The following is a 13,603-nucleotide window of genomic DNA, read 5'->3' on the forward strand; positions in this document are numbered from 1 at the left end:
TCATTTTAGATGTCAGTGCATGCGCGGATCTAGAGGGGGGGTTGGGGGGAGGGTCAGGACCCCCCCTGGAATTTACCAGGTTAAAAAATGTATATACTAAAACAAGAAAAAAGTTACCATGGACCCCCCCCCCCCTGGAAAAAGCTGACCCTGCCTGGTAAATGCGAATATGTGTGAAATGGGTATGAAAAGTGAGATCTGAGGTAATAGAAGTCACCACTACCCCACTACAAAATTCCAAACTATTACTTCATTTGGCCATATCTTTTCAACAGTTGATACCGGAACTTTTGTACTTCGTATATGTATTCTTTGTGGAAAGACCTTTCATTAGATACCAACAATTTTGACCTTGACCCTGGATATTTACATACTAATGAAAAAACTTTAACCATAGCCATAACTTTTGAATGTTAAAGGCTAGTGCTTTCATACTTCACATATGTAATCCTTGTAAAAAGACCCTTCATAAAATATTAGAACTTTGACCCTTTAACTTTGGAGTTTGACCTAATTTTATAAAACAAGCCTTGGCGATAACTTTTAAAGGGACAGAGCTAGTGCTTTCATACTTTACATATTTAATCCTTGTGACATGACCTTGCATTTGATATCAAGAACACTGACCCTTTGACCATGACCTTGGAGTCTGACTTACATTTAAAAAACAAACCTCAACCATAGTTTGGAGTTTGACCTACTTTTTAAAATTTTCAACCTTGGTCATAACTGTTGAATGGTTAGGGCTAGGGCTTCCATACTTCACATAACTTTTAAACGCTAAGGGCTAGTGCTCTCATACTTCACATATGTAATCCTTGTGAGAAGGCCCTTCATTGGATAATAAGAACTTTAATCCTTTGACCTTGTAGGTTGACCTACTTTTATTTTTTTAACCTTGGCTATAACTTTTGAAGGGCTAGGACTTCACAAATGTATTCTTTGTGGCAAGTGACTTTTCATTGGATACCAAATTAAATTGACCTTTTGACCTTGGAGATTTCCATACTTATGAAAAAACTTTAACCTTGGCCATAACTTGAACGCTAAGGGTTAGTGCTCTCTGATGCCTCACACATGTAATCCTTGTGAGAAGGCCCTTCATTGGATACCAAGAACTTTGACCCTAAAATTGACAATGACCTTGGAGTCTGACTTACATTTAAAAAACAAACCTCAACCATAACTTTGAAGGGTTAGAGCTAGTGCTTTCATACTTTTCATATTTAATCCTTGTGACAGGATCTTTCATTTGATATCAAGAACTTTGACCTTGGATTTTGACCTACTTTTAAAAACTTTTAACCTTGACCATAACTATTGAAGGGTTAGGGCTGGGGCTTCCATACTTCACATATGTTTACGTGTGTGGCAAGACCTTCATTGGATACCAATTAAATTGACCTTTTGACCTTGGAGTTTTCTGCACTTATGAAAAAACTTTAACTTTGACCTACTTTCATATTTCACAATGGCATGCATTTCAAGAGAATACCCTTCTTTGGATACAAATATATCAAATTGACATATAGGGGCATCAGTGTTTCACAAACACATCTTGTATTTAATAACATTTTGCTTAAAATTCCAGGAAAGTTTCTTGATTTCTCTTTTGTCATCTTTATTCACTTTGCAACAGTGGCAATTATATTGCATTTCTGAGCAAGAATAAAAAGAACAAACTGGAAAAGGTAGGTATTTATTTTGAATATAACTCTCAACCCCCAAAAATATGTTAGTTATATTACAGAATCGACATATTTTTTCAACATGTTAAAAATTTGATGTTGATATTCAAGTATATATAATTTATAGCATGGGGTCAAATAATAGGAACATATCATTCCACCCACACTGAAATATTTACAACCCGATTTGCTGGAAGTACTAGCATCTGGCAAAACATACCAAAGAAAATAGGAGAAAAAATGTGAAACCCAGCAAATATTTGATGCTACAACATTATTGCAATTAAATTAAATGTATATGCATGATATAGAAAATGATTTGCTACAATCTGACAGTGGTTGTACATTATATGTGCATTATTTTTAGAGAAAAATTTATAAATTGTAAATTATACATCTTGATTATTGATAGAAAATTTCTCAATGATAATCACAGCTTAAATTGCATTGGTTTTAATGATGTATTATGAACAAATCACCAACATGACCACAATGGTTGGCATAAGCAAAGAACTGGCAATGAAAAAATGGTACAAAAATGACAACCCTTCACACATCAGATGCGATCAAAACCATAGCAATGGGAGATGTCAAATGCATGAGATGTGCAGTGATAACTTTGAAAAAAAAAATCAGGTATCCTTTATGGCAAGTGGCTTTTTCATGATATTACAAGCAGGAAGCAGTCATAAAGTCTTCAAAAAAAGTTACAGGAAGAAAAAATATGTTGCATACATTTCTGTAGCAGCTTTATGCCATAACTGATAAAATTTTAGAAACTTTATCATGCATTGAATAAAGATGTTTTCAACATCTGTAAAACTAAACAAAATTCAGCATAAGATAAATGTATAGTTTCTCCAGTTTTGAAATGCTGGAACATCTCTTCATATCCCCACACTTGTACACTCTGTATCCCCACACTCCTCCTCTGGACACCCCCAGAAGATGCAGTTCCCCACACAGTTATAACAGATAAGGAACACAGCAGCAATGAAGACGATGCTGCATATCGTGCAGGGTTTTCTCTCCAAGAAGAACCCTGTCAGATATAGAACCAAGAACATGGCATGATTATGAAGCAGTGCTGGATTCAGGGGTTTGGGAATAAGTAACACGGGAATCAACCACTGAAGACAATACATTTTTGTGCTTCTTTAAGTGATGATATTTGATTTCATGATGATCTTCTTTGCAATCATGGAATTTCCCTCATATTACGCATTACGCCATATTATTTACACAGCTGTGGTACAATGTCGTTTGGAATATCAATATTTCTCAAAGTAATATTTCTTAAAAAGTTATTCTTTCTACACAGTACTGTTTTTTCCGTTGTTAAATGTACGAAACAGCAATATTTTCTGTCATTTCCCAAGATAAATAAAGAATTTTCACAAAGCTGTCAAACAAGAAATCTACTTTCGGTTTATGACGCATCACTCATATTTTCGTATTTTGACGAAATTAAAATAATATCATTTATCAAAGTTTATCAAAGTTAAAAATTATTAAATTAAAAGATGTGTATTTTATTACAGCATTTAGGTGTTGAAAAGATTAATGTAACTATTAAAAATTAAAAATACGAAATCATGAGTATAGCTTTATTTGAAGAATAGGGAAGGTGAAGGACATGGGACATGATAACACGATGATGAATGAAACGTGAAATATATTTGTGAAGAGGATAAAATAAGAGAAAACATGGGGAAGAATAAACCCAAAAGTAAGTAATAGAACGTTGTAATTATTTAAAGTTTATTTAATTATGCAACCTAAATTATTTTTGATCATGTTGATTAAATCTTTTTAAAAACAAACAGACTGACAGAGCTAGACCTTACCTGCTCAATAAAATTAAATAAACCATGTGTTTCAGCAATTATCCCCGGATCTACGCGTGAAGAGTTGCTTGTAATGACAGTTACAGAAATTGTCAACCAATTAATCCAAGCTCACAAACAAGGAAAAGATGTTAACCTTAACAGGTAAATTTAGGTATTTTAAATCATGATCAAGGCAAAGGTAAAGATTCTGAATGGTAATCAACATAGTAAAACAACAAACTAATCAAAGTAAACTAACATCAACAAATACAGTGCTAACCTCAGTGAGAGATCGATTGAGACTAAAAATATTCAAATTGGACCAGCGTCCTCTTCCCGAATCTCAAACAAGTGCCTCTGAAAGTGATTCTGGAAATCTTGTCCAGGCTTTGACTGTTTCAGTGTTTGTTTCAATCAATACAAGCTGAAATGAATTCTCTGCCTGCTTTAATTTTTCACTTTACTCCCACATGACCTACTACTATGAAACTCATTTCCTACCTTTATGAGGTTTTAAATTCAACCAAAATCAAAGTTGTTGAAATGCACTGACATAAACATTAATACCTCTGAAACAGAAGTCTTTTTCAAATACTTCACAACATGGTTCATTTCTGTAGGAAATAAAAGTAGAATGAAGTTTTTGATACTCTGCCCATCCAAAATTTTTAGCCTTGAAAAAAAGCCAACACCATCAAGTGAAAATTGTCAAAAGCCAAAAGGGGGGAAATATGTATCAACTTAAATTAATATATCTGATCAACTCAATCAAGAAAAAGATGTCAACCTCAACATTAATGTCCAAAGAACAGATGAAAAATGGAATCTGCATTTATTTTCTACAATTTTGGACATCTGCTTTTGCCTTTGGTCATTGTATGAAATGCAAGTCTTGTTTCAAAGAAGTACAAACTAGTATTAGAACTGAATAATATCATGATCATCTTCTGCAATTATAGTGCTTCCTGGCTGTGACAATAAAGATTATATTGTTTAAAGGGATAAGCAACTATTGAAAGCTTTATTTATGAACATTAAAATATTCTTTGTATAATTCATGTTTCTGTCTACTTCATTGCAGTTTATATCGGTTTTGACTAGTCTATTGGTCATTAGATGGCATACCGTATAATCCCTATTAACGGCCCCTACCCCTATTAGCACCCCCTTAGGTCTTTTTCAATTGTCAGGAAATAAGGGCCCACTGTACAGTGATGAAAATCAACTAGAATCATATCAACAAATTGAAGAAAGTGAAAATGAAACTTGTCTATTATCCAATTTCTCAGTGGAAAATGAATAATTTAGTACATATGGGTGGATTATCTTCACTTTAAGTTAGACATTATTTTAGTGGTTCCTTGTATTTTTTTTTTCAAAATATTTTTTGAAGTTAAAATATGACATTAAATATCAAAAAGAGAATACAAAAATAACCGCCCCCTTTTTGCTATTATCTAGGCGCCTGGGGCGGTTACTAGGGATTATACGGTATATGGTATTTACATTACAAAATCAAATTGTAAACTAACTGCAAAGCTCAGTTTACCATTTTTGATGTCTTAGTCTTCCTCTTCTTTTTGTCACAGTAGGTTACCTTCATAAAACTTAATGTTTAAAGTAAAATGAACAAAAGTAATTCACATTGTCCTCAAAATTTATTTTTGTCAGCATGACCATTATTAACATATTGTGATTTTAAAAAATATGCCAAATCTTAAAATAGTACATACCATTTACATTATGCAAATGCTCCTTTAAAATTAAGTTTGTAAAATCTATTTCTTTAAATTAAATTCTTTACAGAATCAAAAGCAAAGTTTCCAGTAAATATGGACTATCTAGTCAGCCTCGATTGGTGGATATTATAGCAGCTGTCCCACAGGAGTACAAAAAGGTCAGCAGGACAATAAGACTTGTATATTGGTCACCTCATGATTATGGGTTTTTGCAGAATACAGAAAATTAAATTATTCCTTTATTATTTAAGATATTTTTCACTGATTGACATGATTAATCTTTTGAATCTAATGACAGAAAACATTTAATAAATGTACCTTCAACTTTAAACAATTACTTGTTCTTACCTCATGTAAACAAACATCATGGCTGCTAGATCTATGTATCAATTATTACCTCCCCTCGCTTCAAGTCACTTCTGTTACTACGGTTGTATTACTGCGCGGTAAATTTAAACTTATAAAAAGCAACACAATTTTACATCAAAAGTTATTTAATTATTTTAAAATCAAATTATTATATTGAGGGTGGTGGGTTTACGCCTTTTTTTCCGTCGGTGATTATGTGAATTTGTTATTATAAATACATGTCATTCCTTAAATCATTTGAGATATTTTTCACTGATTGACATGATTAATCTTTTGAATCTAATGACAGACATTTATTTATTCTAGATTCTTCTGCCAAAGCTGAAAGCTAAGCCTGTTCGCACAGCCAGTGGGGTAATTATCTATATAAACTTAGCTTATATTGAGGGTGGTGGGTAGGTTTTTGTTTTTGTCTATTTGTCATTATAAATACATGTGTACATGTGTACATGTGTACAAAATACAGAAGTTGGAGAATATTTGGCAGAGGTTTAGATATACTTGCATATCAGAGCACTCACCATTATTATTTTTTTTTTATCAAATTTTCAAATCATATAATTTTCTGAGGGGAAAAATGTAAATCAAAATTAAATGAATCGTGATGGGTATTCTTGAATTCTATTAAAATTATACACAATGATAGGAAAGGTACGGATGTGTTAGTTCAGTGGCATAGTAGATTAGTACAAATGAGTTGAAATTACAAACAATCATGTTCTTGATTTCAATCATTCACCTCACCACTGAGTGCCTGTTACTATGAGCATGTAAGTGGTATACCAGTATAAATAACATTTTTGAAGAAGTTTTCCCATAATATCACAAATATAATATTTTTATCAATATGCCCTGAAAAACTGCTTAATCACGCCGGATATAGTTATATTTCACCGGAAACAGTTATATTGCCCTCCTGAACACAGTTATGTTCCCTCACGTACAATCATTCTGCATATTAAATACGTCAGGTTCGAAATTCACAGAGGCAGTTGCTAAGCAAATGTAAACAGTTCCACAAAAATTAAAAAGTTGGGACAACGTCTGTGATTTGTTTGTTTGAATTCAGAGGAAATAAATGATTAAATTGTGGAGAAAAAATCCTTAAATACAACAAAGGTTATCAACACAAGTGTCAGTATACTGAATGCCATGAAACAGGATGGGATATTTCGGAATTATACTCAGCGTACATGTGTACAGCTGTGAGCATAGTGTTCAATAAATATGTTCAATGATCGATTAGGGTTCAATGTTAAAAAATATACCATATATTACATGACTTAATTCTCGGGCAGCAATACCAGAATATTTGCCCCTCGGTAACAGGAAAGCCTTCGGCATCGGGCGACATAACACTCCAGGGCTTTCCTGTTACCTTGGGGCAAATATTCTGTATGCTGCCCATGAAGCCATATAATATATGTATAATACTGTACACAAAGAAGTTTTTGCCCAATTAATTTTCACCCCTTTTGTATATGTCTCATAAGGCAAATTAAAAACAAGTGAATTCAAGGAAGACATCGTGATCTTTTTAATACAACTGTGCCTGCATGGGCAAATTTAAAGTGGGGACACGGGCAAAATCATTTCCCAGAATAACAAGACAAAAATAAGGTGGGGAAAAAATAACCATGTATATACTATACAGTAATGTTTGTTCTGTGGAATTTGTACATTGAAGAAACCTAATGAGACTGCTATGAACATGTTGCTGGTATACTGGTATATAATGTATATTCTGTTGTTTATTGTAGATAGCTGTTGTGGCTGTGATGTGTAAACCACATAGATGTCCACACATTGCCATGACAGGAAACATCTGTGTGTAAGTATTTAGCTGTAAATTTTTTATAAAAGCATATGTCTTTTTAATATATCAAGACGATTTGTAAAGCAAAGATCGGAAAAGGAAAAACCAAAAGTTTCTTAAACAGTACTTGCAAGCATTTTTCTGTAGGTATATATTGTGTGAACTGCTATTTCCCGTGTCTATAGTATATTAAGAAAGTCTGTAATCATGTATATCGCGCATATCAGACAGAATAGTAGTCTATATATTGTGTCGATTATTTGAATAATAACAAAATCCTGTCTGTCAAAATAATGGTTTATTTCCGGGTCCAAATAGAAAATATATACCGTAGTAAAAATGTTGAATTTTTTCATATAATTGGAATTAATTAATTGTTTACCCTGTTTAGCTAAGTAAATGCCTTGATTAAAGGTAATGACTCACTGAATTGAATATTGCTGAAATTAAAAAATGTTTTATTGTATTACATTATAGATGGCAAAATTAGTTTAGCTATCGAAATGAATTAAACAATTAATAAGCTTTAAAAACAGCAACAACTGTTTTGTAATTGATCCATGCACTCGCATAATTACAAAGACAGTCTACATCTAATCACAGAAAATAATAAAATTTCAATTTATCTTTATAAAACTTTTTAAAAGAATTATTCACTGTATGTTCTTAATTATATAATTAACTGATTTCCTGCTGTACAGTATGTCATTTTAATATATCAAGACAGTAAAGAAGATCAGCCAATTTATCCAGCCTGTCTATATTTGTTAATACTGTAAATGTTTTATATATTCAGGAGTATAATACGAACATTATTTGAATTTCCTGTTTGTGTAAGGTTTAGTAGATTACCGTATAAGCAGAATTTTTAGTGAGGATTTAATTTTGGCATTATCAGCGAGGGTCATGAGATTGCACAAATTGAATATTGCTAAACATTTATTGTGTTTTATTTGTACATGTAATAACTTCTTTTGTGAGCATTTTGAAATTGCTAAAATTACATCTTGTTAAATCGCTAAACTTGTGTCTCATTAAAAATTCCAAAGATATGGTATTAGTTATATATTAATGAGATACAAAATTCAGGTGGTCCAGAGATTTTGTTCCACACAGCTTATACAGGATATAGGTAATTTTTTTAGACAAATGTTCAAATATATCATCTGTTAAACATAAAAATCAGTGAATTAAGACCCTTGGCTAGTAAAGATGCACACCAGACAAACTGGACTAAAATCTTCACTGATATTGAAAAAAATTATGCAAATTACGGAGAAAAATTAAAAGCAATTACTTCTTGCTAATTATTTTCCTGATAATGGTTTTAATGATATTTACATAAACAAGAGATCCATGTGTTTACTGTAAAACTGTGTCCTAGAATACAAGCTGATTGTATGTACTGGACACTATTATACCACTAATTAAGTGAACAAATGAATAAATTACTTTAATAGATACACTTTTCACACCTATAAGGTAATCCAAGAGGACTGTCTTTTAATTTTGTACAAACTTGATTCAATTTCTAATAAAACTTGCCAGGTTTTTCTCTCTTTTAAATGCTTGTACACTTAAAAACGAAATTTTTATTTATCTAAAGGACATGCTTCTATTAGACTGTAAGATGACATCAGTGAATTAAGACCCTTGGCTAGTAAAGATGCACACCAGACAAACTGAACATTCCTTATTTTATGCAATTACTTAGTATGTAAATTAAATAAGGTGAACAGGATTAACATATTTCAGGAATATAAAATATATATCTAAAGTAATGCTTCTTGTTCAATTTTCTGATAATAAATTCCTCACTTATATGTAGGAATTTACATTAAATATATCTTCTTCTAATATCCACATGAATATTTGGCTTACCATTTACACAAGATAGATTTTCAACAAGTCAAAAGAAAATTAGGTATATTTTAGTATTGACATTGATTAATTTATACTTACTTGATCTATTGAATTGTAGCCTACTTCTATGCGAGCAATCAGAGCCAGGTACAATCCCTATTTACAGACAAGACACAGAGTGGAACAGGTACTTATTGGTTTACAATTAATTATAAAAGCAACATAAAAACTAATCTTTAAATTTCTGTCTTCAGATTTTTACATACACGTGTATGTAGATTGCAAAATCTGAAGGTGGATGCTGTTAAATCAAAAACTTCTTTATTCACATTACAATGAAGATATTTCATATTAACTGTTGTCCGTTTGCTGATATACAAGTAAATGTGTGTGCTAAATGCTTAAATTGATTTGTTCAGTAATATGAGTTGTTTCATTTTGTGTAAAATTCTTGAAGCTTCAAGCTGGTAAATTTTTTTAACAGTTAAAACAACTGGGACACAGTGTGGACAAAGTGGAGTTTATAGTGATGGGTGGCACATTCATGAGTTTGGCGGATGAATACAGGGACTACTTTATTAGGAACTTACATGACGCATTATCTGGCCATACAAGCAGCTGTGTAGATGAGGCAGTCAAGTAGGATGATGATTATGATTATGATTACATTTGTATTACATAACATTTAATCTATTTGTTTCAGGAATGGATAATGAACATTAAGAATGAAAGTTTGCATTTACAATTAGCTTGATTCTAATTTCAGATATTCAGAGAAAAGTATGACAAAATGCATTGGTATAACCATAGAAACTCGTCCAGACTATTGTCTTCGTAAACACATCAGGTAGTATCATAATGCATCATTTTTATAAACAGTGTTTGAGTTTCACATGTAGAAATATACATACATGTATATATTTCTTCACTTTGATGATTTATCTTTTTCCTTTACGGTTCTTATTAACTTTGTACGACATAATTTTTTTTGGTTTTAGTGACATGCTTCGTTATGGTTGTACGAGATTAGAGATAGGAGTTCAGAGTGTGTATGAAGATGTAGCCAGAGACACAAACAGGTAAACAAAACTTGGCTATAAAAAAAAGGAATTAGTCTATAAGTGGCAGAAAACAGAATATCTATAGATAAAGTTGATGATATGAAATATTTCAAACATTACTCCATTTGGGCATTTCATACAAGAGATTTCAATTGCAAATAGAACCACATAGTCATTTAGTAGTTAACAGTATATTGGCTCTTGTATCTGAAATATTAATGCATGCATTACAGAAAAGATCCTAAGTGTTGTGTTTTATCTTATAGAGGCCACACAGTAAAAGCAGTAACAGAGTCTTTCCAGATGGCTAAAGATGCTGGATTTAAAGTGGTAGCTCATATGATGCCTGACCTTCCTAATGTGGGCTGGGAGAGGGATGTGGAACAGTTCATTGTAAGTCAACTGAGAAAAAAAATATAGGAGGTTATAATGAGTTTTGGAAAGCAGAGTTAATGAGAGTATTGCTATTGCTTTCTGAAAAGATTTGTAGAGTTATTCTGATATTCGTGATTAACATACATGTACCATGTATCATTACTGAGAAAGTAAAATGAGTTGTAAATAATTGAATAATTCACTAATGATCACAAGTTTGCTTGATTTTAGCTGTGTAAAATTTTATCTATGACTTCTAAAGAAAGTTGTTGTCACAAGCTAAATGTTATATAGAATGGTGTAAATTTAAGTAAAAAATCACATGAATTTAATTTCCTCCAGGAGTTCTTTGAAAATCCTGCATTCCGAGCAGATGGTCTCAAAATTTACCCTACCCTAGTCATCAGAGGGACTGGTATGCTCATTGTAATGATAGCATCCTATTTGTTGATCAAATTGAATTTTTGTTTTTCCAAGTTCTAAAACGTTTGTCAAGCAAACCTTTTGGTTTTATATACTTCAGGTTTATATGAATTATGGAAAACTGGTCGCTACAAGAGTTATCCCCCTAGTGGTTTGATAGATTTGATTGCCAGAATTCTAGCTCTGGTTCCACCATGGACCCGGGTTTATAGAGTTCAGAGGTAAGTCATTCTCAATGATTAATGCCAAAAAAAAAGAAACAATGGAAGGAAAAATGAAACTAAATCTAATTTAATTTAGAAATTAAAAAAAAGTAAAACTAATAAGTACAAGTTAATACATTTTTGTGTGTGTTCTTATGATATGAAATACTTTGTAAATAGTGGAGGTTTTGCTGATTTCAGAGATATTCCTATGCCATTAGTAAGTTCTGGGGTAGAACATGGAAATTTACGAGAGCTTGCTTTGGCTCGCATGAAAGATCTGGGGACAAGTAGTCGTGACGTCAGAACACGAGAAGTGGGGATTCAGGAAATTCACAACAAAGTCAGGCCATATGAGGTGAGATTGTCAGTTTCTTTCTTTTTGGCTAGCAATCATAAACTTAATGTCTGTAATACACTTTTCCTGATTGTGGTTATAAATTCAAAAAGACTGAGTTTGGAGTCTTGCACAATTATGACCAACCAACATTAGATATGATAAGTGACTTGTAAAAATGTATGATCTTTTGAAATGTTGTTAATAGTAACATGAGTTATAAGGTTTCTTGTTGAAGTTCCTCTACCAGTTCAGAAATTGTACTGAAATATTAACAAAAATGTAAATCGTAGGCGGAGTTAATCAGAAGAGATTATTGTGCTAACGGCGGCTGGGAGACATTTTTATCGTACGAGGATCCAGAGCAGGACATTTTGATTGGGTTACTGAGATTACGCAAGTGTTCCCCTGACACGTTTAGACCAGAACTCCGATCTGGCTGCTCCATCGTTAGAGAGCTCCACGTCTACGGCAGTGTGGTACCAGTCCATGCCAGGGATCCCACCAAATTCCAGCATCAGGTAAAGTTACAGTAAAACTCGTTTCAAGCGATATCCAATATTGCGAATTCACAGATATAGCGAAGTTATCTTGGATCCCCAGCTATATAAATATAACAAATTCCTTATACGGATATAACAAATTACGGATATAGCGAAGCAATTTCATAGGTGACTTCGTTATAAACAAGTTTTACTGTAAACAAGTGGAATGCAATAAAATTGAGAAAACTTGATAAACAGTTGTAAACTTCTCTTTAAAAAAATATTTCACCAGTTGATAAAGGGTAGGGATTAGTTATTGCAGAAAAATAGGGTTCATTTTCATGAGAATTTCCACTTCCATTTCGACCTTTCAACATAAAGATGAATTATTTCTTTTCTAAAAATTTCAGTTTTGTTATGAAATTCCAGAGCTTTGAATCCATCATACTAAAACTTGTTTGCAGGGTTTTGGTATGTTACTTATGGAAGAAGCAGAAAGAATAGCCAGAGAGGAACATGGTTCCTCCAAAATAGCTGTAATATCTGGTAGGTTAATGATCTCTAACGGTGAATAGAGAATTTCAGTATTGGTGTATTAATAAACAAAAGTTTGATGAACTGAATGATTTTTATATAAAAAAAAAAACAAAAAACTAAACCTGAAAAATTTAATAGAAAAATATATTAGATTTAGTAGATCTCTTAGGTTAATTACTTTCAACAAAAACCTTGCAAAAGAGGTTGTTTATGCAAGAATACACAAATGGTTTGAGATTCATTAATGTGCATGTGCATGTGCATATATTATAAATACTCTGTATTAAAAATAGTTCTGTATCTACCACAACTGGTGTAAGTTACATGTAAATTGTATGTACAGCTAAGTGTACAATCTCTGCTATAGTTCTGTATCTATCACAACTTCACAAGTGAATTTATTTACATGCTCTTTAGTGTACATAATAAAATCATCTCCTCTCTCTCTATTGTAGGGGTTGGAACAAGGAATTACTACAGAAAGATTGGATATGAACTGGATGGGCCATACATGTCTAAATCACTTGTCTAAATAAACCATGAAATTATTTGTAATTTTTCAGTTTGTACAAAGAAATACCTGTATCTCTGAAAATACTGAATATAAACAGATACATTCAGAAAAAAAGTAATTTTAAATTCTCCTTACACCCTCAAGGAAAAAAAAAATTAAATTAAGATTCATATAGAGTTCAGGTATGTCAATGAGGGAGTCAGCAAGAATCCAGTTCCCCTTGAGGAAGTGCGGGGACCAATTTGGTCATATATGGTTGAATTTGCTGTCTCAAATACATGTACAATATTGAGAATCTCATGGATATTTTTAAGCGATTGTGAGGTCCAAATCCCATATTCTCAAAGTATTTTTGAGATGCTAC

The 13,603-nt window shown here is 32.3% G+C and overlaps 1 protein-coding gene across 1 annotated transcript; it reads left to right on the forward strand.

The window, feature by feature from the left end:
• Positions 1 to 3,317: 3,317 nt before the first annotated feature.
• On the forward strand, positions 3,318 to 13,275 carry LOC134232897 (elongator complex protein 3-like). Its single transcript, XM_062714892.1, has 17 exons — positions 3,318 to 3,417; positions 3,571 to 3,679; positions 5,324 to 5,414; positions 5,932 to 5,979; positions 7,386 to 7,456; positions 8,902 to 8,923; positions 9,423 to 9,491; positions 9,789 to 9,943; positions 10,071 to 10,151; positions 10,303 to 10,383; positions 10,632 to 10,758; positions 11,083 to 11,155; positions 11,264 to 11,384; positions 11,568 to 11,724; positions 11,997 to 12,224; positions 12,653 to 12,734; positions 13,181 to 13,275. Exons 1-17 carry the CDS (start codon positions 3,396 to 3,398, stop codon positions 13,255 to 13,257), a joined length of 1,614 nt encoding a protein of 537 aa, XP_062570876.1. The 5' UTR covers positions 3,318 to 3,395; the 3' UTR covers positions 13,258 to 13,275.
• Positions 13,276 to 13,603: the final 328 nt, after the last annotated feature.

The sequence above is a fragment of the Saccostrea cucullata genome, unplaced genomic scaffold (genome assembly GCF_032062105.1).
Source record: "Saccostrea cucullata isolate Sc308-1 unplaced genomic scaffold, CSIRO_AGI_Scuc_v1 ctg52, whole genome shotgun sequence".
Classification (NCBI taxonomy): Eukaryota; Metazoa; Mollusca; class Bivalvia; order Ostreida; family Ostreidae; genus Saccostrea; species Saccostrea cuccullata.

Bases quoted from the DNA above. Each gene is read 5' to 3' on its own strand.
- LOC134232897 (XM_062714892.1), top strand. From the start codon at position 3,396: ATGGGGAAGAATAAACCCAAAA. The intron at 3,418-3,570 runs GTAAGTAATAGA...CATGTGTTTCAG, and splicing joins GGGGAAGAATAAACCCAAAA to CAATTATCCCCGGATCTACG. The intron at 11,725-11,996 runs GTGAGATTGTCA...TGTAAATCGTAG, and splicing joins ACAAAGTCAGGCCATATGAG to GCGGAGTTAATCAGAAGAGA.